The sequence below is a fragment of the Monodelphis domestica genome, chromosome 4 (genome assembly GCF_027887165.1).
Source record: "Monodelphis domestica isolate mMonDom1 chromosome 4, mMonDom1.pri, whole genome shotgun sequence".
Classification (NCBI taxonomy): Eukaryota; Metazoa; Chordata; class Mammalia; order Didelphimorphia; family Didelphidae; genus Monodelphis; species Monodelphis domestica.
The window spans coordinates 393,385,502-393,413,480 of record NC_077230.1 but is presented as its reverse complement, the minus strand read 5'-3'; the positions used below and the strand labels follow the sequence as shown (position 1 = coordinate 393,413,480).

Sequence of the window (27,979 nt, the reverse complement as noted above, 5' to 3'; positions counted from 1 at the left end):
ATCAGTTATCCTTACAAGCTATAGCTCTGGCCATGACTGGCTCTCAGACTTGGTGTCTGTAATGTCTACAGGGAGGTTCTCTGATGGAGTCAGGGACACAAGAATTATCCCCATCCACCCCCACCCCCAAGAGATCAAGCTGGCTAGCTACAGGACAAATCCACCACTTTAATGTCTTCAAGAACATGGCGGGAAGGGGAGAGGAGGGATAGAGTGGAAAGAGAGGACGACTGTCCACCAAGGGGGCCCTGTTGGGAGACTTCAGGGAAGGTTCTCCAGCAACTTGGGAACCAATCCCTGGGGTGTCCAGGAAGTGCTATGGTGTGAGAATGGACAGACACTCACAGTGACGAGAGGGGACCTTTAGCTGCCAGGGGAGGGGTTTCCCACCTTGTAGCAGGAGGGCTGGCGGAAGGGGGCAGGAAGAAGCATTGAGGGAGGGAGGGGTTAGACAGCTTATCCCAGATAGAAGTGTGAGGTGTGGGGGGAAACTGAGAGTGAAATCCAGGGCTTCAGACCCTCCCCCCATTCAATCACTTGCTATCTTCAAGTGCCCTCCATGCCTCCATGGAAGATTTCTCAGGTACAACTCTTGATGTCACAGAGCTCAGTATCCTGCTGGGCCCTAAGGAGAGGCTAAGGAAGGTCAGAGGCAGTGGGAATGGGGGGCATAGAGGAGACCCCTGAGCCAGCTTCTGTCCAGTCTTACCCCCCAAATTGAAAGGGAAAGGGAAAGGGCAGGAAGATATGGCTCCCATTGAACAGGGGGGTAAACTGAGGCACCAATTGGTTTCCTAAGGAGTCTTCCTTTGTGACTCCACCATGGCCCCATGCCTACCCACTTCCTAACTTGCTCATCCCATCAAGATGTCAAAGGACCCAAAGAGAGCCATAGGTCCAGCACTACAGCCCTCAACTCTAGACATTGGGAACTCTGATGCACCATGGGTTCCAAGCCATAGCTGATAGGGACAAGCAGGCCCCTGTTGGCACCCCTTGGTATGGTATGAGCATCAGGGCAGGGAGGTCAATGGGGTCAGTGAAGAAAGGAGGGGCCCCTTATCCTCCTTCCTTCTCCTGGTGTCTTTCTCTGGGCCACCCCAGTGCCAGCCTAGGGCCCAGCCTCAGTTATAGAAGACCTCATCCTCTGACAGGGAGCTGCTGTCCACATAGCGCAGAGAACTGTGGAGCTGGGTCTTGGGCTCTGCTTGGGTTTGATCTTCAACAGCTTCTGGTTCCACTTCTAGCAGCAGCTGCTGCTTTTGAGGACTGGGAGGCCATGGCTCCACTGTGGATGGCTCCTCAGGTGAGTCCCAATTCTCAGCAGGCTGGCCAGGAGCAGGAAGGGATGAAGAGAGTGAGGAGGAGAAGGCCTGGAGGCTGCTGTCCAGCAAGGGCCCACTCAGGAGGCTGTCCTGCAGGTACATGCTCCCAAGGTCTAGAAGCCAAAGGGAAGAAGATTAGCATTGGGGCTCGACTTTCTGACCCTGCTCCCCCTTTCCCAACACAGCCTCCCTATTTCTCAGCTGGGATCCCCTCCCTTTCCTCCAGTCTCCTCAAACTAGCAGTCTACTATTTATTGCCCCCTTTCCCCGTACATCCGTTCCCTCCTAATCAGCACCGTTCAGAATCCTTGTCCTCCTTCAAGACTGGTCTTGGGTACCACTCCTCTATGAAGCCATCCCTCAGTCTCTCAGATGTATGTGCTATCACCTGCCTCAGTTTACATTTTAGTCTACTTAAATAGCCTTGTGCTTTATCCATCTCAGGGCATTAGAAGCTCTTGGAGGGCAGGGGCTGTCTTGTGTTTGCCTTTGTCCTTGAGGCTGGTAGCCCAGAACCTCCCCCTGAAGAAATGCTGAGGCTCTGAATCGAGTGATGTGAGGAGGGAAGGAGATACACCACACACATATCCTGGATGATCCAGGGAAATCCCTCATCTTTGGAGGCTGCAGCAGAGGCAGAGTGTGGGTGCCCAGCTCTAGGAGTGGTGCCCAGGCCAGCAGATCAGGGGCTCCTTACACTTGGAGGGATGTTATTACTCTAGCAAACATCTTCTTGTCCAGGGATAGGGAGGGAGTGGAACCTTTTCTCTAACACAGAGTTATTACCTTCATCATTCACTTCCTAAGCTTAAAGGGTTAGCAATATGGTTTAGTGGAATGAGAGCCAGATTTGGAGATGGGAGGTCCTGGGTCCAAATCTGACCTCAGACACTTCCTAGCTGTGTGACCCTGAGCAAGTCACTTACCCCTGATTGCCTAGCCCTTACTGAATCTTCTGCCTGGGAACCAATACAGGTATTGATTCTAAGATGGAAGGCAAGGATTTAAAAAATGCTAAGCTTCAGAATCCAGTAAAACTGGACTCACCTAATCCAAACTGAATCCTCAGCATCACACAGGGAAACTGAGCCATCCCAGGGCAGGAGCGAGCTCTAACTCAATAGACCCATTGTGAAATTTTCATTGACACCCCAGAAACCCTCTGAATCAGGATGACGTCTTGTTTTGAGATTTCCAGACAGAGGTAAAAAATGACTTGTCCAAGGTCACCCAGCTAATTTGTCTGAGATCAAATTTGAACTTGGGTTTTCCTGACTCAAGATCCAGCATTCTATTCCCTGAGCCGCATCTAGCTGGTAATATAATAATAAGCTGAGAGTATAATACTAATACTAAGAAATGAGCACGTTATGGTTTATAAAGTATTTGACATTCATGATCTCCTCTGAGCCTCACAATACCCCTGACCCTATGTGAGGCCAGTTTGGTTGGACTGATGAGTGCATGAAGAGTATGCCCTGTATAGGTAGACTGAGGCTAGGCTCTATTACTAACCCAGCTTTGCTTGCTAGCATGGAGCTGGAGGGGCAGTGGGATGGTGGGTAATGCTGGGTCAGTAAGAATTCTGAAGGTCCCAAAGCATTTCCCAGGCCATGTTCCCATGCTCCCACCCTCCCTCTCTTTACTTAGGCCCCCTCTGCTCTTCTCCACCCTGATCCCAACCAGCCCTGGTCCTCCAACCCTAGAGGGTCTTTGCTTGTGGCTCATGGCAATTTCTGACCCCATGTTGCCTGGTGACTGGCACCTGGATGAAAGGGAGCAGCCCTGAGGCTGGTCTTGCCCCTCCCTGCAGCTTTCTTCTCCCAACTCCCTGGTCCATTCCTAAAGGGGGCCTTCTACTGAGGAGGTCCACAGACAATTAGGCTGGAGGACACACATCAGAGTTAAAGACAAAATCCTTGTCAACAATCTCATCCTGCCATCATCTTCAGTCATCCTCCTGATGCCTCAGGGTGGCATGGAGGGGACCCTGGGCTCGCCAAGGCTGTGCCAGTGGACTGTGGACTTGGCAGGGTTTAGCAAGTTGGCACCACGTCAAACATGGGAGAGTCCACTCAGCCCAGAGCTGCTGGTCACCAGAGGGCTGGCCCTGGGGGGATGGGGTTTTTAAGACCCAGTGAGTGACTCCCAGAGACTGTCTGTCTATCAGGGCTTGGGGCTTGGGGAAGGGACTATGAGAATCTGTCTGGGTAGTTACCAGGATGTAGGCTCTGACAAGACCTCTAAGCCTTCACGTAGAAGAAGGCGCCTGGGCATTCATTCCCTGAGTGTTTGATGGGTTTTTCACATTAACTATCACATGTTTCATTATTATTACTAATTATAATCACGTTTTAAGGCTTGCAAACCACTTTATGCATGTTAGATTCTCACAACAGCCCTGTGAGGGATGGATTAGCATCACCCCCATTTTACAGACGAGGAAATAAGCAAACAGAGGTTAAGTGGCTTGCTCAGGGTCACAGAGTAAGTATCTGATGCCTTGTTTGACTTCTGAATTCGAGATCTCCCAATTCCAAGTCCAATAGTCCATCCACTGTGCTACCTAACTGTTATCCTGTAAAGTGTTTGGGTCATGGTCTATTGTTCTCATTTCATAGATGAGGATAGTGAGTCACCAACAAGATATTGTTCCCATTTCATCTTTGAGGAAATTGAGTCACTGACAAAGGAAGGGCTAGGCTAATCCCTTAGTTTTACACATAAGAAAATTGATGTCCCAGGAGGGCAACTGATTTACCCAAACTTGTACAGATAGTAGGTAGCAGAGCCAGGATTTAAACTCAGATCTACTGACTTCAAATCCATGATCCATAGTCCCATGATTTCTCTCAATAGCTAACATTCAATAGCTGGCAAAATACTTTACATGGTATCTCACCAGGTCCTGACAGAACCTCACTGGGATAGGAGTCATTATTATTTCCATTTCACAGATGAGAAAACTGAGTCTCAGAGAAAGATCACACAGTTAGTAGGTGCCTAGACCAGGATTTGAATCCAGACCCTTCTGGATCCAAGGCCAATACTCTTTTCACCACTTCATATGGTCTGAAGAAGCTTCAATGCACCCTAGCCAATAAAAAATACTCAAGAATCTATTTGCCAAGAGAAACACAGGAATTATATAAACACAACTACAAAACACTTTCCATATAATTAAAACTAGATATAAACAAATGGAAAAACATTAAATGCTCATGGGTAGGATGAGCTAATATAATAAAATGACCATCCTACCCAAATTAATTTACTTATTTAGTGCCATACCTATCAAACTACCAAGAAACTTTTTTCCTGACATAGAAAAAACTACAACAAAGTTCATTTGGAAGAACAAGAGATCAAGAATATCAAGGGAAATAATAGGAAAAAATGTGAAGGAGGGGGGAAGTACTAGATTTAAACAGTACTATAAAGCAGTGGTCATCAAAATAATATGGTGCTGGCTAAGAGACAGAAGGGAGGATCAGTGGAATAGACTTGGAGTAAATGACCTCAGCAAGACAGTCTATGATGAACTCAAAGATTCCAGTTTTAGGGACAAAAATCCACTATTTGACAAAAACTGCTGGGAAAATTGGAAAACAGTATGGGAGAGATTAGGTTTAGATTGACATCTCACACCCTACACCAAGATAAATTCAGAATGGGTGAATGACGAATATAAAGAAGGAAACTAAGTAAATCAGGTGAACACAGAATAGTATATCTGTCAGATCTTTGGCAAAGGATTTTAAGACCACGCAAGAGAGAAAAAATTACAAAATGTAAAATAAATAATTTTGATTATATTAAATTTAAGAAGTGTCGTACAAACAAAACCAATGCAACCAAATTTAAAAAGGAAGCAACAAATTGGGGGAAAATCTTTATAACAAAAATCTCTGACAAAGGTCTAATTACTCAAATATATTGGGAGCTAAATCAATTGTACAAAAAAAGCAAGCCATTCCCAAATTGATAAATGGGCAAGGGACATGAATAGACAATTTTCAGGTAAATAAAAACTATCAATAAGCACATGAAGAAGTGTTCTAAATCTCTTATAATTAGAGAAATTCAAATCAAAACAAATCTGCGGTACCACCTTACACCTAGAAGATTGGCTATCATGATGGCAAAGGAAAGTAATAAATATTAGAGGGGATGTGGCAAAATTGGGACACTAATGCATTGCTGGTGGAGTTGTGAATTGATACAACCATTCTGGAGGGCAATTTGGAACTATGCCCAAAGGGTGCTAAAAGACTGCCATAGCACTGCTGGGTTTGTACCCCAAAGAGATAATAATGAAAAAGACTTGTACAAGAATATTCATAGTTGCACTCTTTGTTGTGGCAAAAAAAAATTGGAAAATGAGGGGATGCCCTTCAATTGGGGAATGGCTGAACAAATTGTGGTATGTGTTGGTGATGGAATACTATTGTGCCCAAAGGAATAATGAACTGGAAGAATTCCATGTGAATTGGAACGACCTCCAGGAATTGATGCAGAGTGAAAAGAGCAGAAGCAGGAGAACATTGTACACAGAGACTGATACACTGTGGCACAATTGAATGTAATGGACTTCTCTACTAGCAGCAATTCAATGACCCAGGACAATTCTGAGGGACTTATAAGAAAGAACACTATCCCCATCCAGAGGAAGAACTGAGGGAGCAGAAACAGAGAAGAAAAACAACTGCTTGATCACATGGGTCGGTGGGGATATGACTGGGGATGTAGACTCCAAGCGATCACCCTGGTACAAATATCAATAATATGGAAATAGGTCTTGGTGAATAACACATGTAAAACCCAGTGGAATTGTTTGTTGGCTACAGGAGGGGGGTGGGAGGAGGGGAGGGAAGGAACATGAATCATGTAACCATGGAAAAACTTTCTTAATCAATTGAATAAAATTTAAAAAGAAAAAGAAAAAGAAAGAAGCTTCAATGGCCCTGTATTCCGTCCAGATGAAAAATATTAACTCCTCGGACTCCTGGGCATTTAATGCCCTCCACAATTTGGCTCTAACTTCCCTTTCCAGGCTGTCTACACATTGTTTCCTGGCATGCTCCCTCCATTCCATCTGAACTGACCAAGTTATCCTCATGCAAATTAGCATGCACACAGTATGGGCAAGGTGTATCAGCAGCAGGATATGCCATTGCCATCTCCTAAGAATTTGCACAGGTTTCATCCCAGTCTGGGGGCAGCTCAAAAGCCACATACTGTTCTGAACCCCATAACTATGATCTCTCCATCACAAAATGATTCCGCAGGGGGCAGCTAGGTAGCTCAGTGGATATAGAGCCAGTCTCAGAGATGGGAGGTCCTGGGTTAAAATTTGTTTTCAGACACTTTCTCGTCTCTAGTTTCTATCCTGGGCAAGTCACTGAATCCCCATTGCTTAGCCCTTTCCACTCTTCTGCTTTAGAACCAATATATAGTACTGATTCTAAGAGGGAAGATAATAGGGGTTAAAATTATTCCATACCATCTGTTATGTATTTTATATTTACTTGTCTATGTACATATCATTTCCACCCCCCCAACCCCCCATCCTCCAGTAGAATGTGAGCTCCTTGAGGACAAAGGCTGTCTCATTTTTGTCTGGTCATGACTTAGCCCAGTGCCTGGCACATAGAAGGCACTTAATCAATCCTTTCTGAATTAAATCAAAGTAATCATCCATCTTCTCTTCTTTGGTTCCCTCTCCCCCACCCAGGGGAACATACCCTGCAGTGGGATGACATCCTGGGAACTCTCTCCCTGGCACATCTCCTCATCTTCTATTGAGGACCAGGCACTCAATGTGGCTTCTGTGATGGCAAACTGTTCAGCAACCCCTGTATTGAGAAAGAGAGACCAGAATTGGTGGTGGTGGTAGATGCTGTCCCAGGTTCCCCTGGTACCTGCAATGGGGAGGTTCAATGGAGGGAGAATAGTAGACAGCTATCTCCCTAGATTCTTTCCCCTGCCTGTCAAATGATCCTAAGCCCACTCAATGGTCCAATGCCCACTTAGCAATCCTATATCTACCCCATGATCCAATGCCCACCCAATGATTCAATGATCCAGTGTCCAGCAAAAATCCTATTGAAATTACACCCATGGTGCAATGCCCACCTATGGCCATCTAATGATGTTACTCTGATTCAATGATTTAGTACTTAGAAAAATTCCTATTCCAACCATACTCATGGTTCAATGCCCACCTAACAACCCTATGCCTACATGATGATCTTGTGTCCTTATAGTTGTTCAATGCCCACTTGATGATATTATGCTCATTCAGTGGACTAGTACTCACTCACCCAAAGATACTATGTGCATCTGATGGTCTACTTTTCATCTTAAGGATGTCCATCCTATGCCCATACAAAAACTTACATCCATCAAATGATCTGTAGTCTATCTAATGATCTAGTATCACCAAATAATAATCACTGACATTTCTGTAGTGTAAAATTTACAAAGCATTTGCTTCCCAACAATACTGTAAGATTAGTAGCTTAGTTATAATTATTCTCATTTGGTAGATAAGAAAAGCAAGGCTGATGAAAGTGAAGTGTCAAGATCAAAGCAGATGAGAGAGGCAGGATTTGAATACAGGTCATTTGATCTTATCCAGGGCATTGAATGCCAGGACTATACTCAGGAAGACTCGCCTTCCTGAATTCAAATCTAGCCTCACATACTTCCTATCTATGTGACCCTGAACAAGTCACTTAACCTTGTTGGTTTTAGTTTCCTCATCTATAAAATGAGCTGGAGAAGGAAATGGCAAACTACTCTAGTATCTCTGCAAAAACAACAACAACAACAACAATCCAAATGGGGCACAAAGAGTCAGGTACAACTGAAAAAACTGAATAACAATGCCATCTCAGGCTTCATAGAGCCTTGACCTGGTACTAGTCCTCATTCAAGTCCTTTGCCCCTTGGCTTCAGCCTCCTTGCCCTGTTTCCACTGACCTGCAGCAAATCGGGCCTCCCTCAGCTCATCAGGTAGGTAGCTATAATGTTCCTCCTCTGCTGGAGATGGGTCCCAGCCAGACTGCTGGGCATTCCAGCCCTTCCACTCGATCAGGTGGGCCACTCGGCCCCTGGCCATGGCTGTTGGCTTCGTGATGTGGTCCTTGATGCTTTGTACCACACCTGGACATGTAGAAAAGTTGAGTCAGTTGTCTCCCTCCCTCCTATACTCACCTATGTCCATTGATGCCCACTTGATCATGGATCACAGGTGTGAAATTACAAAGATCTCAAAGGCTATGTAGTCCCAGCCCCTCATTTAACAAATGAGGAAATTGAGATCCAGGGAGAGGAGACGATTTATTCCAAGTCATATAGAGGTTGTAAGCACCAGAAGTAGAATTTAAACCCAGGTTTCCTACCCTCATAACCAGAGTTCTTGATTCTATATGGCAATATTCCTTGTACCACCATCAAAAAATGCCAAAAATGTTGTGTGTGTAATACTAGACCAGGTAGAGTAGTGTAATAAGAGAATTTCTGGCTTAACTTTCGTCCACCATTTAATTAAGATGAGTAGGTCACAGAAATAGCTAGAGTTTGTAAAATCAAGCTGAGACACCAATTGTAGCCCTACTATTATCTGGTTAGTTCCTGCCTTGCCTGTCTGCAGATTTACAGCTTGAAATATCAGCTACAGGTCTGGTGTTCACTGGCTAATGTTTTGTTTTACCTGATGAGTCTTACCCATCTGCCATCTGTTCTTTTGTCTGTAAATTATCATCTTCCCTTATTTACTTTTCGAAATTCTATTGTCCCCAACAATGGACAATAGACCCCGTAGAAGGTTACTGAAACTGATGAGGAAGTTTTGGGGGTGAAGCCAAGATGACTGAGTAAAGCAGAGAAGCTGTGCTTAAACCTTACTCTCATCATAACTGACTCAGAGAGGAAAAACAAATATACTCATCAGGGTATAGAATTATATCTTACCCTACAGAGAAGTAGAAGGGGACTAAGAAAAGGGCAGAGGGAGTTAATTGGAGGGAGGGGGGAAGTGGGTGTGTGTGATAAAAAGCAAAACACTGGCAAGGAGGAACAGAATGAAAGGGGACCAAAAGGGGAAAATAAGATGGAGGGCAATAAACAGTTAGTAATCATAACTCTGAATGGGAATGGGATGAATTCATCCATAAAATGGAATCGGATAGCAGAATGGATTAAAAACCAGAATCCTACTATAGAGGAGGTGGTAAAATTGCAACACTATTACACTGTTGGTCAAGTTATGAATTGATCCAACCATTCTGGAAGGCAATTTGGAATTATGCTCAAAGGATTTAAAAATAATGCATGTCTTTTGGTACAGCAATACCACTACTAGGTTTGTACCCCAAAGAGATAATAAAAAAGAATTGTACAAAATATTCATAACCGCACTCTTTGTGGTGGCAAAAAAATTGGAAATGAGGGGGTGTCCCTCAGTTGGGGAAAAGCTGAACAAATTGTGGTATATAATGGTGATGGAATACTATTGTGTTATAAGGAATGATAAACTGGAGGATTTCTATATGAACTGGAAGAATCTCCATGAACTGATGAAGAGTGAAATGAGAAGAACTAAGTGAACATTGTACACAGAAAGTGAAACACTGTGGAACTATCCAATGTAATGAACTTTACTACTAGTAACAATGCAATAATCCAGGAAATTCCCGAAGGACTAATGAGAAAGAATGCTCTCCACATCAAGGTAATGAACTGTGGGAGCAGAAATACAGAAGAAAAACATATGGCATCACTTGCTTATATGGGTATAGGATTTGGAAGTTTGGTTGTAAAAGATTGCTCTATTACAAAAATGAATAATATGGAAACAGGTATCAAATGATAACATTTGTATAACTCAGTGGAATTGCTTGTTGGCTCTGGGTGGGGGAAGAGAAGAGGGGAGGGAGAGAAAATGAATTATGTAACCATGGAAAAATATTTTAAAAAAATAAAAAATAATTTTTAAAAAAATGTTACTGAAACTATAGCTTGAGACTCACTGATGTTCTATGCAGTGAGTTCATGCTTTATGCATAATAAGTGAGTTTTTATCATAGTTTATTGCATAATTGGCCACAGTGCCTATCAATGGACCCTCATGCAATTTTTTGAACACAATAGACAGCTAGTTCTGTATGGATTTATAGACTTAAGACTGGAAGGGACCTTAGAAATTATTAAGTCCAATTGCTCCATTTTAAAGATGCAAAATTGAAGTTCATGATGGGTAGAGTGATTTGCCCAAGGTTACATAGGTAGGAGGAAGAATGGCTTGGATTCCAGTCTAGCTCTTCCATCCAAGGTCCTTTATATCATACCACATTTTCTTTTAGAAAAGGGAGAAATTTCTGGTGTTGAAGGGAGTTGAGGCAGAGCTTAAACTTAGCCTTTAAGAATAGATAGATAAAGGATAATGAAGAGGACATCCCAGGCAGAGAAAATGGCATGAGCAAAGGATAGCAGCAGGAATGAGTCTGGTTCATGTTTTGGAAAGATGGAAGACTGTCTCTCAGGACTCCTAGGCATGTGATCTGTGTCCTGGTGGGCCCAGCTCCTCTTCTTCCTCCCCAAAGCTAAAAAGTGGTTCATATATGCCTCCCTGTCTTTGCCTCTGCATGAAATGCCCATATCCTTTTCCTTTACCCTCTTAGCACAGTGCCTGGCACATTGTAGAGATTTGATAAATTACTGTTGACTTGATTCTTGGAGGGCCAGCTTCCTGGACCTTCTAGGGTATCTGGTGGAGGAGGAGGGAAAGCAGCAGATCTACTCAAGAGTCTGTACAGAACCATCCATAGGGTGGGTCATCTGGACCTTTGGTCTAGGCAACAAAATTTAGAGGGAGCCAGAAAAAGTTGAGTTTAACACTCAGTGTAGCTTTCTCCCAGGATAATTGAAACAGCTGAGTTTAGTACCTATGTAAAAAAAATAATTAGGTAAAATAGGAAATTGCCTTCCTGTGACAGTGTCTACCAGTAAACTCCTTTCTAGCCCAGCTCCACAATGCACCCCCTTCCCTACTCATGTAGTAAGTGTCTGCCTTGGTGGGGTGAACTCAGTCTTGTGGCATCTGTCCTAGGTGCTGAAATTTTCAAGTCACTTACCCACCAGGGATGAGGTGGCTAGGGCGGCCACATTGTAGTTACTCGAACAAGCCTTGGACTCAGAGAGGAAGCCATTGGGAGTTCGGAAGCATTTCTGAAGGAAGAAGAGAAAAGGAGGGTCAGTGGGCAGACCCCTCCTAGTCCTACCACATCTTTGCCTTCTCCTATGCCAATGGACCAGGGCCATAGAGTGAGAGATGCCCAGGAGGGAATATCCCAGGACTGGTGGGTCAAGGTCCCCTATGCGCCAAATTTTCCCACAGGACCCAAAGGGGACCATGTGAAGGGTGACAGCATGCCAAGGGGCCAGATGTGGGACAAGGGCTTGATGGGAGGAGATCAGTGCAAGTCAACTGACCTGCCAGGGATCCCAACAGAAATCCATTTGTTTTTCCTAAAATGAGATGAAGAAAGGATTCAGGTAGATCTGCATTCCAAAAGAGAATCAAACAACTCAAGTCCCACTTTCTCCTGGTCCCCCTAAGCTCCTGGTGCACTCCCTTTTTATATTCTTCCTTCATCTGCTCTCTCTCTCTCTCTCTCTCTCTCTCTCTCTCTCTCTCTCCCACCTTCCCTCCCTCCCTCTCTCTCTCCTCTCTCTTTCCCCTCTCCTCCCTCCTCTCCTCTCCTGTCTTCTCCTGTCCTCTCCTGTCCTCTCCTGTCCTCTCCTGTCCTCTCCTCTCCTCCCTTCCCTTCCCTTCCCTTCCCGTCCCGTCCCGTCCCGTCCCATCTCGTCTCTTCTCTCTTTATATGATCAAATTATCTCCCTCCCTCCCTCCCCCCCCCTCCCAGTGCTGGCAGGTAATTAGATCTGGATTAGACATGTATTATCACACAAAATATATTTCCATATTGATCATTTTTGCAAGTAAGTAATCTTATAAAATCCAAGACACAAAACATAAACTCAAATAAACAAAGAAAAAATCATCTGCTTTCATCTGCATTCTGACTCCAACAGTTCTTTCTCTGGAGGTGGAAAGCATTCTTTTTCATAAGTCCCTTAGAATTGTCCTGGACCCAATACCACTGCTGGGTTGTACCCCAAAGAGATAATAAGGAAAAAGACTTGTACAAGAATATTCATAGCTGCGCTCTTTGTTGTGACAAAAAAAAATGGAAAATGAGGGGATGCCCTTCAATTGGGGAATGGCTGAACAAATTGTGGTATCTGTTGATGATGGAATACTATTGTGCTCAAAGGAATAATGAACTGGAGGGATTCCATGTGAACTGGAATGACCTCCAGGAATCAATGCAGAGTGAAAGGAGAAGGAGAACATTTTACACAGAGACTGATACACTGTGGCACAATTGAATGTAATGGACTTCTCTACTAGCAGCAATACAATGATCCAGGACAATCCTGAGGGACTTATGAGAAAGAAAACTATCCACATCCAGAGAAAGAACTGTGGGAGCAAAAACACAGAAAAAAAAACAGCTGCTTGATCACATGGGTTGATGGGGATATGATTGGGGACGTAGACTCTAAGCAATCACCCTAGTACAAATATCAATAATACGGAAATAGTTTTTGATCAATGACACATGTAAAACCCAGTGGAATTACATGTAGGCTATGGGAGGGGGGAAGAGGGGAGGGAAAGAACATGAATCATGTAACCATGGAAAAATATTCTTAATTAAGTAATTAATTAATTAAAAAAATAATTGTCTTGGACCATTGTATTACTGAGTAGCTAAATCTGTCCCAGTTGATCATCCCTCAATATTACTGTTACTGTGTACAGTATTTTCCTCATACCAGGAACTTTTTCAGAACTTCATTTTATAGATAAGGATATCCGGATCTCAAAGCAAGTCCATAGCAGAAACAGGATTCAGACTCAGATCCTTGAGCTGTTTCAGCACATTACTCAATCATAGATGTAAGAAGTCTAAAATGGCAGAATTATCAAGGTTGGCAGAGGATCAGAGCCAGACATACTCTGAATGGTGTCCCCCTTAAGGGGGATTGGGGTGTAGCCTGGGAGTATAGGCAAATTGGGGTATGTGATAGAAGAACACTGAAGTGTCATTTACCTTACTGGTGACATGGTCTGGAGCATCAGAGGGAAGGCAGCCAGAAGGGAGGCCTGGGGCTGGGCAATCTATGCCCCTGGGCAAAGGGCAGTCCTTGTGGGCACTTGTGAACAATTCTGGAAGGAGAAAGAGCATGAGTTAAAGGAACAGACTGAGGCGGAGGAAGGCAGCATCTATAGGCAGAGAAAGAGGTGTCTATGTGTGTGGTGGGGGATGCAGCCCATGGTGGTGTCTGAATTCCCCATCTGGCTTCCTGCTCCTTTAGTACCTTTCCTTGAAGGAGGTTTGAGCCATTGAATGCTGCCCTGGGAATTCAGGGAAGCCTGACCTTGCTGTGGCATTTCCATCCAAAGAGAAGACAAGGCTCAAGGAGAGAGACTCATGGAATCTTGGATTGGGCAAGGTCTTCCACCATCATGGAGCTCTCCTCCCTCCCCCTGCAGGAATAGAAGTCCCCGCTTCAACATCCTTGACATAGCTATCCAAATGCTCTCTCTCTAAAAAAAAAAAACCCTCACCTTCAGCCTTAGAATCAATACTATATATTGTTTCCAAAGGAGAAGATCAATAAAGACTAGGCAATGGGGGTTAAGTGACACAGCTAGGAAGTATCTGAAGCCAGATTAACATCCAGGACCTTCTGTCTCTGGGCCTGACTCTCAATCCACCTAGCTGCCCCTCATCCAATCTCTTTTTATTTTATTTTTTTAATAACCCTTACCTTCCATACTGGAGTCAATTGGCTCCAAGGCAGAAGAATGGTAAGGGCTAGGCAATGGGGGTCAAGTGACTTGCCCAGGGTCACACAGCTGGGAAGTGTCTGAGGCCAGAGGTGAAACCAGGACCTCCCATCTCTAGGCCTGGCTCTCAATCCACTGAGCAACCTAGCTGCACCCCATCCAATCTCTTTTTAAAGAGCTCCAATGTGATGAAACCCCCTGTCCACAGTCAGTTCCACCTTTGGGAATCTCTAAAAGTCAGATAAAAAAATTCCTTACTTTATCAAGCTACAAAATGCCTGTTGGCAACATCTACCCAACTGTTCCTAGTTCTACCAGCTGGGTCAAGAAGAAAACAGCTAATCCTTCCTCTTCATGACAACATTTCAACTCCTTGAGTGGAGAAGTGCCCCCTAAGTGTTCTCTTCTCCAGGGTAAATATCCTCAGTGCCTTCCACCAGTCTTGGCTTGGCATCATCTCTCTTCCCTTCCCCATCCTAGTGGCCCTGCTCTGGACTGCTGCTCTCCAGCTACCAGTGTTCTTCCTACAGCCTTATGTCCAGATCAAAATATCCCAGACTGGTCTGGCCAGTGAAGAGAACAGAACCATGACCTCCTCCATTCTGGACACTAAGCTTCTCTGCATTCCAGCTAAGTTCACATCAGCTCTCTGGGCTGTTGACTCGTCTTGAGACGGGAAAATATGGCAACAGGCCTGGACTTCAGTTTACTTTTTTACTATTCAAAGAAGGTGAAATCTGACAATGTGCAGAAAGATCTTCCATTAGGAGGGACTCAACTCAGAGCCACTCCAGTGCTCCCCAGGGCAGTGATGGGCACAGCGAGACAGATGCCCAAATGGGAGAACAGGGAGGAGGTTTCTTAGAGAGACTCATGCCAGAATCTAGCTATGTCTTCCTTCCCCAGGGTCAATCTAGATGCCCCAGGGCAGAGCCCAACATGCATTTTTTTCCTAAGCTGGATCAAATTTCCTCCAAATTCTCCACCACAGGGATTGGAATCATGAAGGGGCTGAGAAAAACAGAAGGAGATGAAGGCTTGCCAGAGGTAGAGACAAGCCAGAAACAGCTGGCTTGGAGAAGTCAGCTGCAGCCTAGAAGGTTGCTGCTTTTAGGGAAGGGAACAAGTATATATTAAATAGCCTCTATGTACTAGGGACTACCTTTAGATCCTTCATAGGTTTATTTTGTTTGAACAGGAGAAAGTGTGGTATGGAAGAGGGGAGGTTCCACTAGAATGGGACCCAGAAGACCCAGATTCAAATCTTCTGGGCAAGTCACTTTTCCTCTCTTGGCCTTCATTGCTTGCTTTGTAAAATGAAAAGATTGTCTGACTCCACTGAGAACTAGAAAGGGAATTTAGTCATTTGGTAGAGTCTAGAGAGGGGGAAACTGAGGCCCAGAGGTTTAGTGACTTGCCCAAGAACACAAAGGTGATATGGTAAGTGGCAGGTTCATATCTTTAATCTAACAATCTCTAATCAAGCATTCTTCCCTAAGGTCTCTCCCAGCTCTAACATTCTGTGTTTTGAGGCTCTTCCCAGCTCTGACATTCTTGATTCTAAGTATTCTACCAGCTCTGACCTTCTGGATTCTGAGGGTCCTTCCAGTTGGATATTCCATGTTCTAAGTGCTCTCCTAGCTCAGACATTCTGGGTTCTGAGGGTTCTCCCAGTTGAATGTTCTATGTTCTAAGTATTCTCCAAGCTCTGATATTCTGGGTTCTGAGGATCCTTCCAGTTGGATGTTCCATGTTCTAAGTGTTCTCCTAGCTCTGACATTCTGGGTTCTGAGGGTCTTTCCAGTTTGATGTTCTATGTTTTAAGTGTTCTCCCAGCTCTGACATTTTGGGTTCTGAGGGTTCTCCCAGTTGGATGTTCTAAGGGCCCTTCTGTTTTGGCATTCTGGACTTTAAGATCCCTCCCGGTTCTGACTTTTCCTGTTCTTAAGCTCTTCTCAGTCTCACATTCCATGTTCTGAGGCTCTTCTCAGCTCTGACCTTCCGTGTTTTTAGCACTTGATGTCCTAAGGGCCCTCCAGGCTCTCCTAGTCTATGATCTCACTTTCACAGAGGCTGATCTCTAAAGATGAAAGGAATATTGATGAGCCCTGCACAGGCCTTCTGAAAGATGCTCCAATGGCTGCAATCCTCTTAAGTAGGGCCCTTGTTAGTCCTGTGACAACACTCTTCCCTGCCTCCTAGTGCTGAAGGGGGAGCAGGGAGAGAGGAGAGGAAAGGATCCGAGGAGCCACCTGGGTTGGTTCCATTTGAATGATGGAAAAACTGAGGCTCCAGGAGGAGGAATAGCCTGCCCACAAGCCAGTGAGGTGCTAGCAGAGTGAGACCCCAGGTCCTCTGCCTGCCAGCCGAGTGTTCAGTCCTTCCCACCAGGCTTTTTCTAGCCTGCTGCCTTTCCTGGTCCCTCCCCAGTCCTGTGTCTCCTCTCCAGGGTCCAAGCTACAGCTGGTTGCCTCCTGCCTCCCTCTCCCCCTCAGGACTTGAGCCCTGGTGATGTCACTCGTGGTTGCCATAGAGACATCAGGTAATGAACCAGTCTTGGGCGGAGCCACAGGCTCCTCCTTCCCCAGCTGGGACCAAGTGGAACCACGTCACTGGCCATTGGAAAAACACAGCCTGAGAGGGATGAAGAGAGGGGACTGGGGCAGCAGCCTAGCTCAGGGCCATCTCCCCCTGGGTTGGCCTGCTCTGGCCCCTGGGAGACAGGGAGCCCCTCCTGCATTCTCTCCTCCAGGCTGCTCTGAACTTTTAGGATGAAAAGGGCTCTGGGGGGCAGTTGGGTGACTCAGTGGCTAGAGAGCCAGGTCTGGAGATGGCAGGTCCTGGGTTCAAATTTGATCTCAGATACTTCCTAGCTAGGTGACCTGGACAAGTCACTTAACCCCAATGACCTAGCCCCTGTTCTTCTGCCTTGAAATTGATAGTTACTATTGATTCTAAAACAGAAGGTAAGGGGGGGGTGTCTTAGCCTCCAGTTTCTTTAGCTGATGAAGAACCTGAGGTCCAGAGCAGGGCAGTGACTTGTGTAAGGTCATTCAGAGTATTAGTAGTGAACTCATGTCCTCTGACTTCCTTGGCAGATCTAACTCAGTAACAGACCCCCTTCCTGGACTCCTGCCTGCTTCTTGCCTTTCTTTGTATCCTCAACACTTAGTAGTATGTCAGGCACATAGTAGGCACTTTTAAAAAATTTCATCAACTGAATAAATAACTGTCCTTTCTTCCCTCAAAAAAAAAAAGAAGTCAGAAGAAAAATTGCATTCAGTCTTGAGAATGGGTTGGGAGCATTTAGAGGTCCTGCCTTTCAGAGGTCCCCCTGCACCCCAGTGGGCAGTTTCCATTTCAAAGGAAACAGAGAAGAGAGACCCTATTCATTTCCTCAGTGTATTTGTTGCACTATATACTGACTCCTTCATCTGGGGACGTCCTCCTTGTGTCTAGCCTCACATTTTCTTGCTCTGTGTCAAAGATAAAACCTTCCTTTGGTGCCTTCAGCCTCCTTCTCTTCTTGAATGGTCAGTGAGATGGAGTGTCACTGGCTAGACTCTGCCTCTTTCTCTCCCTCCCTCCCTCTGTCTCTGTCTCTCCCTCCCTTCTCTCTCTCTCCCTTCTTCTCTCTCTCTCTTCCCCCACCTCTCTCCCTCCCCTCCCTCTTCTCTCCCTCCCTCCCTCTCTCTCTGTCTCTCTCTCTCTCTTCTCTCTCCCTTTCTCCTCTCTCTCTTCTCTCCCCCTCTTTCCTCCCTTTCTCCTCTGTCTCTCTCTCTCTCTGTCTCTCTCTATCTGTCTGTCTGTCTGTCTCTCTCTCATCACAGGGTCAGAGAGAATAAACATCCCCCAAGTCACACAATATGAAGAGAATCTTCCTTCCCACCTCCCTTCAGGTCTCTCACAAAACAGCCCAGTTTGAATGGAACATGCCATCCTACCCTCTGATTTTCCCAATGAGTAACCTGAGGCACAAGAAAGGTTCAGTAATTTTCCCAAGGTCACACTATGAACATTGAACTCAACAAGCTCTCAAGTGAAGGCATTAGTCTGGGTGCTGAGAAGATGCTAAAGGCAGGATCCAAACTCTGGTCTTTTCACTCCTAGCCAGCCCCTTTCCCCTACACTGTATTTTCTGTTTCCTCCCAGAAGCTCAGGGTCACTCATGCTCTCTGATGTTGATTATTCTCACAGGATGGCTCCTAGGACATCCATCCTAAGAAAGGAGAGCCACACTTCCACTTTCCAGATGGGAAATGGGGCCATGAGCCTTTCTGTCATTCCCATGAGCTCCAGTCAGCATCACAGTCCTGTCTCTCAGCCCTCAGTCTCCCTTTCTGCTCAATGGGGCCAATCTCTGCCCTCCTCTTCCCCCAGCCCCCCACGTGAGACAGAGTGGCTGCTGCCTGCCTCCTCCCTCTGCCTGGTGAGTCACTGCCACAGGTGCAGAGACCCAGCCTGGCGTGGAGGCTTGGCTGAGAACAGCCTGGGTGTTACCAATCTTCCCTAGCCCTGGAGAAGAGATATTTATAGAGGGATTGTGCTGCTCACCAGCAGTTCCTATGGCTTTTCAGAACCCTTGGCTCAGTGCTCTGCAGCAGCAGCTGCCCATCCCTCCGTTTCCCCTCCCTAACACCCCCTCCCCTCTAAATCGGTTAGGTTTTTAGAGATCCCCATTCAAGTCTGGCTTCTCACACTGACTAGCTCCATGACCTTGGAGGAATCATGCCACATCTCTGAGCCTCACTCAGTCTTTTCATCTATACAATGGGGATAATAATGCCCAAAGCATTGACCCCCACAGCATTGCTGTGAGAACCAAAGAGATGCCTGTCTGCGTGTCACCTTGTAGACCTTAAAACTATAGAAATGTCACGTATTAATGTGTTAGCACCAGCTTATTTTTGGCTCCTTTTAGAACCCATTCTGAGACAGCTTGGTGGTGCAATGGGTAAAGCAATGGGCCTGGAGTCAGGAAGACCTGGGTTCAAATCTGACCTCAGATACTTGCTAGCTATGTGACTCTAGGCAAGCCACTTACCCCATATTTGCCTCAGCTCTTCAACTGGGGACACCCTGGAGAAGGAAATCACAAATCCTAATATCGTTGACAAGAAAACCCCATGGACAATGACTATTGGGTCACATAGGGTCCAACAGGCCTGAACAACTGAACAACAACATAATCCTTTCTGCCCCCTTCTCCATGATGTCTTGCCTGCCTGTCACCTCCTTTAAAACACCACTTTAAATTTACCTCCCCAAGAAGTCTCCTTGGACTAATCTGAATTAAGGCTCTCATAACAACCCTTGAAGATTCAGTCTGTGTTACAAAGAATTGTACTTAGAACCCGACTGGTTTATCCCTGTTCTTGTTGGCATTTCTTAGAGTGTACACGTTATGTCCAGTTTCCCCAGCTAAAATCAGGACTGCCCTGAGGTCAGGAACTGGGTTTCTCCCATCAGATGAACATTCTTTAAGGGCAGGGTGAGTCTTGCTCATTGGATTTTCTAGTCTAGTGGGCCCCCCAATTGCCTAGGAACCAAATCCTGACCACTGTCTGTTTTTGTACCTCCTGAAGATCCAGGAATATTTTAATATTTTAAAATTCCACATGTATATATATATACACATTCAAGGTATTTTGTACTTTTAAGTAAATAAAACTTTATTTCCAAATGTAAAAATCATTCTTAGCTTCTGGTCACACAAAAATAGGCTGGGCTAGATTGAGCCTCCAGGCTGAAATTTGCTGACCCCTGATCTAGGCCAAACCTCTCACTTTAGGGAAATGGAAGTCTCATAGAACTCTTCACTAATCCCTAATTGGAAGTAACTGGGGACAAAGAATTGGAAATGGCAGGGAAGCCAATCAGAATCTGTGACAAATCTGAATTATTGATTACTTGGGGAAAAGGAAGTCCTTGCAGGCTGATTAAATACGGATGAGGAGAGCTCCTGAGGTGACCTGATTAAATGGCCATACATCTGAGGGACTTGGAGCTGGGATGTGCTTCCAAAGCATTCACGAATGGGCAATTCTCTTAAGCTAAATGCATTCGATCTCAACCCAAGTCATACGTACACGCTGCACATCTGTTTGGCAAATACCTCTTTCTTTTCTCCTTCCTCCTCACTGTTATTTCCTTGCCCTTGATCATAGTGAAACTATTTCATTCCCAGAGTCCATTTCCATCCCTGGTCTAGATTCTCAAAATCAGAGACCTGGATTCTTATCCAGTCATTTCAGCTCTTGAGGCCTGTTTAAAATGAGAGGAACACTAAGACCTCTTTCATCTCTGAAATTCTATGTTCTAGAATCCATCCCAAATCTGATGTTCTATGTTCTAAGAGTCCTCCTAGCTCTCACATTCTGTGTTCTCAGGGTCTTCCCAGGTCTGACATTCTAAGTCCCTTTCAACTTTAACAGTGTTTTCCAAGAGCTATTCCACCCCTTATGTTCTCTGTCCTAAGGCCCCTCCAGCCTTAACATTCTGGGTTCTAAGAGTCCTCACAGCTCTGACATGCTTTAAGAGCCACCCCTCCCAATTCTGACATTCTACGTTCTAAAGTTTCTTCTGTTTCTGACATTCTAAGATTCCGTTCTACTTTTGATTTTTGTGCTTTAAGGAACCTTTTGGCTTTAACATTCTGTATCCCAAGGACCCTCACAGTTCTGATATTCTTTATCCTTAAAGCCCTTGCAGCCTTAACCTTCTGTGTTCTAAGGACCCTCTCACCTCTGACATTCTGTGTCCTTAAGGACCCTCTCAGCTCTGAAATTCTGGGTTGTAAGGACCCTTTCAGTTCTGATATGATGGATTCTAAGATCTCTTTCAACTCCAATATCATGTGTTCTAAAGCTTAGGTCTGGCATTCCATGTTCTAAGATCTCTCCCAACTCTTATATCTATGTTCTAAAATCTAGGTCTGGCATTCCATGTTCTAAGATCTCTCCCAACTCTTATATCTTATGTTCTAAAATCTGGCATTCCATGTTCTAAGATCTCTCCCAACTCTGATATCCTGTGTTCTATGGCCTGGGTCTGGCTTTCCATGTTCCATGATCTCTCCCAACTCTTATATCCTATGTTCTAAAATCTGGCATTCCATGTTCTAAGATCTCTCCCAACTCTTATCCTGTGTTCTATGGCCTGGGTCTGGCATTCCATGTTCTAAGATCTCTCCCAACTCTGATATCCTGTGTTCTATGGCCTGGGTCTGGCATTCCATGTTCTAAGATCTCTCCCAACTCTTATATCTATGTTCTAAAATCTAGGTCTGGCATTCCATGTTCTAAGATCTCTCCCAACTCTTATATCTTATGTTCTAAAATCTGGCATTCCATGTTCTAAGATCTCTCCCAACTCTGATATCCTGTGTTCTATGGCCTGGGTCTGGCTTTCCATGTTCCATGATCTCTCCCAACTCTTATATCCTATGTTCTAAAATCTGGCATTCCATGTTCTAAGATCTCTCCCAACTCTGATATCCTGTGTTCTATGGCCTGGGTCTGGCTTTCCATGTTCCATGATCTCTCCCAACTCTTATATCCTATGTTCTAAAATCTGGCATTCCATGTTCTAAGATCTCTCCCAACTCTGATATCCTGTGTTCTATGGCCTGGGTCTGGCATTCCATGTTCTAAGATCTCTCCCAACTCTTATATCCTATGTTCTAAAATCTAGGTCTGGCATTCCATGTTCTAAGATCTCTCCCAACTCTGATATCCTGTGTTCTATGGCCTGGGTCTGGCATTCCATGTTCTAAGATCTCTCCCAACTCTTATATCCTATGTTCTAAAATCTAGGTCTGGCATTCCATGTTCTAAGATCTCTCCCAACTCTGATATCCTGTGTTCTATGGCCTGGGTCTGGCATTCCATGTTCCAAGATCTCTCCCAACTTTTAAATCCTATGTTCTAAGGCCTGGATCTGGCATTCCATGATCTATTTAATTAATTAATTTAGAATATTTTTCTATGGTTACATGATTCATGTTCTTTCCCTCCCTTCCTCCCACCCCCCTCTCCCATAGCCAACGAGCAATTCCACTGGGTTTTATACATGTCAATTATCAAGACCTATTTCCATTGGCATTCCATGTTCTAAGAATTCTCCCAGTTTTGGCATTTAATGTTCTAAGACCTCTCCCAGCTCTGACATTTGATGCTCTAAGTCCCTTCTCATCGCTAGCATTCTGTGATTCGATGTTAATCATGGGAGTCTGAATCAAAGAGTTTTTACTATAGAGTGTGTTCCAAGACTAAATATTACTTTTGTATTCCCAGAGAGCTATGTGCTATGAGCTTTTTGATTGTCCATGACATCTGCCCTCTCTATCATGGGATACAAAACTGTATCTGGAAACACCCTTCAACACTTCAAGCATTCATCCAGGCACACAGTTAGACAATTGGATAATCATCTCTGCTTTTGCTTTTGGTCCAGAGTCTTTCATCGGCATCCATCCTATGAGCAGATGGTACGATGCTATATAGCATGTAACCCAGAGACCAGGGAACCTTCCATGGAAGCTTGGCCTGAACTGTCTTAGCAGGAGAAAGAAGGCCCCCAGCCACAGGGTGGAGGACCCTCGAGGCAGGATGGAATCTCTGCCCAGGTAACAGAGAAGGGTAACCGACAGCCCTATTTCTCAGGCAGTAGCAGGTATGTGGCCTCTGGTGGGTGACTTGGGATGAGATAAACTTTAGTTCAATGCAGATGCTCAATAATCCCAGGCCTGAGGCCTTTTGAAGTGTGTGAGGAGGTTTTGGGTTGAGCCTTCCATGAATGTGACAGCAGTGTAAAATAGCTCCTGTCCTGGGGCTTTCTTAGGGTCTCAGTGAAGAATAGGGAAAGTAATGGTAGTCAGTCAGGAGAATGGAGAGGTCAGTGAAGGGAGGTCAGGAGGATGAGGGCTCAATAGAGAGGATGGAGAGATCCATATGGGGATGCTGGTTCAGTGAGGACAGGGAAGCTAGTGAGAAGATGGGGGGGGTCATTGAGAGGAGTGAGAGAGCCAGAGAAAAGGTTGTGCAGCTCATCCCTGTGGATCATCCAGAAAGAGGGAAGTAGGGTTTCTGCGCTACAAATGAAAGCAAAAATGTCCTAGTGCCACAGGTCCTCCAGAAAGTCCAGCATCTGGTGCGAGAAATCCCTAGACTTGGTTCTGCCCAAGAACTTCATTCTGTGAGAAGAGGTCCACATCATCTTTACAGATGACTCACAGTGGGGAGCAGGATGGGACAAAGAGAGCTCTCCTGTCCCACCCAGGTGAAGTAATTTACACGGGATTGGCAATGAGGTACAGGGCAAACCACATCATTGAACTGGGGCTTGAAAAGCCTACATTCGAGTTCTTGATTCTACTGTCATTGTGTAATATTGGCCAAGTCACTTCCCCCACTCCCCGGGCCTCAGTTTCTCCCTTTGTAAAAAGAGAAAGTCAGCTTAAATGAGCCTTCCTTTGACAATTATCCTTTATATGAGAATTTGGGAGCTATAGAAATGTGTGGATAATCCCTAGACTGTTAGAACTAGAAGGTAACAGCTAGTTCAGTCCTGGAACTGGCTGTTATTAACTGCAATGAGCTTGCTGAGGGGAGAAGACCTAGGATAAAAACTTGATTTGTCGGGGCAGCTAGGTGGTACAGTGGATGGAGTACCAGGTCTTAAGTCAGGAGTACCTGGATTCAAATCTGGCATCAAGACACTTCCTAGTTACGTGACCCTGGGCAAGTCACTTAACTCTGCCTAGTCCTTGCCCTTCTGTCTTAGAGTTGTTACTAAGACAGAAAGAGAGGGTTTGTTTAAAAAAGGGCCAAATGCAAGCCAAGGCCACATTCCAAAATATATAAGGCTAGAGTGGAACCTGGACCTGAAGGGAAACCAGAGTGGTAAAAGATTTGCTCCCAGTAGTGAGTGAAAGAGACAGGAATTGAAATCAGGTCTCATGGTTCTCAATCTAGTGCCAAGAGGCAGTAAGTGACTCATTAGCTCCCTCATTGGCTAGGAGTCTGTCAGACAATAAGGTCTTAGTGAAGGTCCTTCCATTGTCAGAGGGTGTCAATTGTCAGTCTGTCAATCAATTGTCAGTAAAAGTGAGTCTAGGTCCATCTTTAGCCAATTATTGGTCTGCCTTTAGAGTCATCCCCAGGGCCCTGTAGGATGCATCATTAAATAAAAACAACTTATATTTCAAAGCTTGCAAAGTGCTTCTTGGCATTCATCTCACTTGAGTCTCTTAATAGCTTGGTGAGGTAGATAAGTACAAGTCTTAGTAACCTCTTTGTATGCATGAGGAAACTGAGGCACAGGGAAGTGAAAATGACTAGATCATATAATTTAGGATTTAAGCAGGTGTCACTCTTCTTAAACAAGACTTTCAGCCCCTTCAGGCTGTTCACCATAACCAGATTTTGCTGGGAAGAACATCATGGCAAAAAAGGGAGTTCATGGAGTGGTCTTCAACAATCTTATATCCTAGGAATGGCCCTGGGGGAATCGAACAGGTACCAAGAGGCAACTCCAGAATCTGTTGCCTCATGGTAGCCCCCCCAAAGATCTGTTTCTAAGGTACCTATAAGTAGAATAGGAGTGGGGTTTGGGGTGGGGCAGGGTAAGATGGTTCCAGAAGCTGGCCCTGAGAAATTGGTCCAATAATGTGGTTACCCTGGAAACCTTGTTGTTACCTTGCTTCAAAGGAAAGGGGTGGGGAGGGGGAGGGGAGGGAATTGGAGGAGAGGAGAGGAGAGGAGAGGAGAGGGAAGGAAAGGGATGGGAATGGAAGGAGAGGGAAGAGAGAGGAAAGGAAAGCAAGGAGAAGGGAGGATGGTGAAGAGAAGAAAATGGAGAAGGGAAGAGAAAAAAGAAGGGGGGAGAGAAGGAAAGTGAGGAGGAAAAGAGGGAAGGAGAAGAGAAGGGAGTAGGAGAGGAGCAGAGGAGAAAGAGAGGAGGGTCACTGGAAGCTAGAGAAGCTCCTATACTGACCAGAACCCCAGGGATGACAATCCCAAGCAATAACACCTTCCGGACAATGCAGGCATTAGACTAATCTGCTCTGGGTGATTTGCCATTGATTGATAACTGACTAAGTTGATGACTGGTTCAGCTGGACTGTGGGAAGCTCAAAAAATGGAGGTGGGGAAAGAGAGCCTCATTTGAAGACTCCTAGAGGCTGCGAGGATCTTTGGAGGTCATCTCCTCCATCTCACTGCCTCCAGTGTCTCTGTGGAGGACTCCACTTATCTTTCAGCAGTCAGCTTGGGCCTCTTTGAGCTCTTAGGGAAAGATTTCTCTCTCCTCCCCCACCCCCACCCCCACCCTCTTCTGGAGGCTGCTTCCAGAGAATAAGCCCCTGATTCTTTGATGTGGTCATGAGGATGGGGGCAGCAAATCCAATCTTTGTGCTTTGTGACAAGCCAGGTCCCTTGATCTTGCCTCCCTCTCCCCTTATTCTTGGGTTCACAGACGGCCACAAAAGCGGCTACTAAAATGGTTGGGGGGGGGGGGAGCGGAGCTGCTTTTGTGTTTTTGAAGAGAGGGAAGGGAGCTTTTAGGAAGACAAACCCAATGACTTAAGGTTGGAGAGGAGGGAGAAGGGCTGCTGCCTTCTTTCTGACAACTGGAGGTCTAGGAAGGAACTGGGTGAGAGTCCTCAATTTAACCCTTGATCAACCATTCCAAGGTGGAATTAAGAGGAAGGGAATCAGACTTTTGGGAATATTTGAGGAGGATGGATCAGAGAGGGGACAACGGGGTCGGGGACAAGATGCTGAACCAGAATCCACAACTACCGTATCTTAAGTGGACCCCGTGCTACCCCTGGCTGTCCTCCATGCCCTAGAGGAAGGGCTGGAACAAGAAGCTTTTCAGGCTTGTAGTACTCTCCACTCCCAGGAAAAAGGGGTCAACTGAGGGACTGGGGCTTAGGGTGTGTGTGTGTGTGGTGTGTGTGTGGTGTGTGGTGTGTGTGTGTGTGTGTGTGTGTGTGTGTGTGTGTGTGTGTGTGTGTGTGTGTGTGTGTGTGTGTGTGTATAGAGCAGGAGGGAGAGGCAGAAAGAGGTGGGGGTGGGGAAAACAAGCTTCTCAGAGGGAACTAGCCCTGGGTACTGCTGCCAGCGTGGGTCCCCGAGGTCCCACCGCTGTAGGCAGGGGGTGACCTCAGCTTTTCTCCTCCGAGAACTCCCGCTGCGTCGGGCACCATGCCGACTTCCCTGGAGCCCTCCCCCAGCCTGGGGCGCCAAGGCCCTTGGGACTCCGGACCTCAGGGAGCTGCAGCTCCAAGGCTGGACAGTCGCTCCCGGGTGGCAGTCGCCGATTGTCACCTGGAAAGCTCAAGGGAAGAGGGAGGCATCCTGGCACTCTAGGGGGCAGCTACCCCGTGCTTAGTGGCCCGAGAGAAATAAGTCCCCGTCCGTGGGTGGGCGGAGAGGAAGCGGGAGATCTTCCCCCAAAGAGACGCGACGAGGGTCACTACGCCCCTGCCCCCTCCCCACTCGCCCAGGTCTTCTCGGACCCCAGCCCCCCAGCCTCAGAGCGCCCTCACCTCGGGAGACGCAGGAGCCCATCACGGGCCGAGCGGTGAACGGCCGTTCTCCTTCCGTCTGGGACAGGGATGCCCGCTCATGTCTCCCGGGCCGGGCAGCGCCACCCCACCGCCACCGCGGCCCTGGCCCCGGCCCCGGCTCCGGGCGGCCCGGCGGCCCGAGCAACGGGGCCAGGCTCAGGCGCAAGACCCCGCCCGCGCCCCGGGCTCCCTCAGCGCTCTCGCGGGTTCCCTGGGGGGCCCGCGGAAGTTTGAGGCCGGGGGCTGGGACTGGGGCGCACGAGCCGCGCGGGCGGTGAAAGGGGAACGCCGAAGAGTAGCAGTGGCGGCGGCGGCGGCAGCAGCAGCAGGAGGCGGAGGACACGGGGAGCCCGGCTAGCGCCTCCGGTTCCTGCCAGGCAGGAAGCCTCGGAGGATTCGCCCGCTGTAGCCACGTCCCCTCCTCCTTCTCTCCTATCTCTATCCCTCTCCGCAGCCCTGCCTCGCTCCCTCTCCACGCTGTGCTCTCTACGCTTGGTGTGCCCCTCAGCGATCTATGCCCCTCTTCCTCCGCTCTGTGCCCTCCCTACTGTGTGCCCCTCCCTTCTGTCTGACCCCTCTGCTCGGTCTGTCCCTCTCCGATCTGGCTGCCCCTCTTTGCTCTCTGACCCTCCCTAATCTGTTCCCCTCTCCTCTGTGCCCTCCCTGCGCTGCTTCGTTCCCTGCTCTGTCTCACTTTCTACTTGCTATTTCCTCCCTCCTTTTTCTATCCCACTTCTCTTCCTTCTCTTTGCCGCTCTCTCTGAATCCCTCCTCTTTTGCTAGCATTTCGGGTGGGATTTGGACCGCTCCTGGGGGACCAGGGCAAAGCCCTGAGGGCTCCCTGGAGGAGAAAGCTAGGGCTCCGCCCCAGCCTAGCTAGCTCCCAGATGCAGCGGAGGAGGAGGAGGCGGAGGAGGACTGAGCTCCCTTACACCTGTTGCTTTAGACTGGGAAGGCCAGCAGCTTGGGAGTCAAGAATGGCGAGCCTCCTTTCATCCAGGAACTGGATGAGGAATAGGGCTTGGGGTGCCTAGGCACTCTCTGCCCGCAGCTGAACGGAAAGAGAGGATGAGTTCCCTGCGGCAGGAATGAACTCCCTTCCTCCCATCACCATGGAGGTCCAGTTTGAAGGTCACCTCTTCCAAGTCGCTTTCT

General features: G+C 46.5%; 1 protein-coding gene across 1 annotated transcript; it reads right to left on the bottom strand.

Moving 5' to 3' along the window:
• Positions 1 to 148: 148 nt before the first annotated feature.
• Positions 149 to 27,979, bottom strand: FAM131C (family with sequence similarity 131 member C). The gene is made up of 7 exons (XM_007491657.2): positions 26,804 to 27,979; positions 13,511 to 13,626; positions 11,823 to 11,858; positions 11,465 to 11,558; positions 8,310 to 8,492; positions 7,070 to 7,180; positions 149 to 1,438 (listed from the first exon to the last, which is right to left on the bottom strand). Exons 1-7 carry the CDS (start codon positions 26,823 to 26,825, stop codon positions 1,125 to 1,127), a joined length of 876 nt encoding a protein of 291 aa, XP_007491719.2. The 5' UTR covers positions 26,826 to 27,979; the 3' UTR covers positions 149 to 1,124.

Bases quoted from the DNA above. Each gene is read 5' to 3' on its own strand.
- FAM131C (XM_007491657.2), bottom strand. From the start codon at position 26,825: ATGGGCTCCTGCGTCTCCCGAG. The intron at 11,559-11,822 runs GTCAGTTGACTT...TTCTTCCTTCAG, and splicing joins TCTGTTGGGATCCCTGGCAG to AAATGCTTCCGAACTCCCAA. The intron at 7,181-8,309 runs GTCAGTGGAAAC...TTCTCAATACAG, and splicing joins GGAGGCCCGATTTGCTGCAG to GGGTTGCTGAACAGTTTGCC.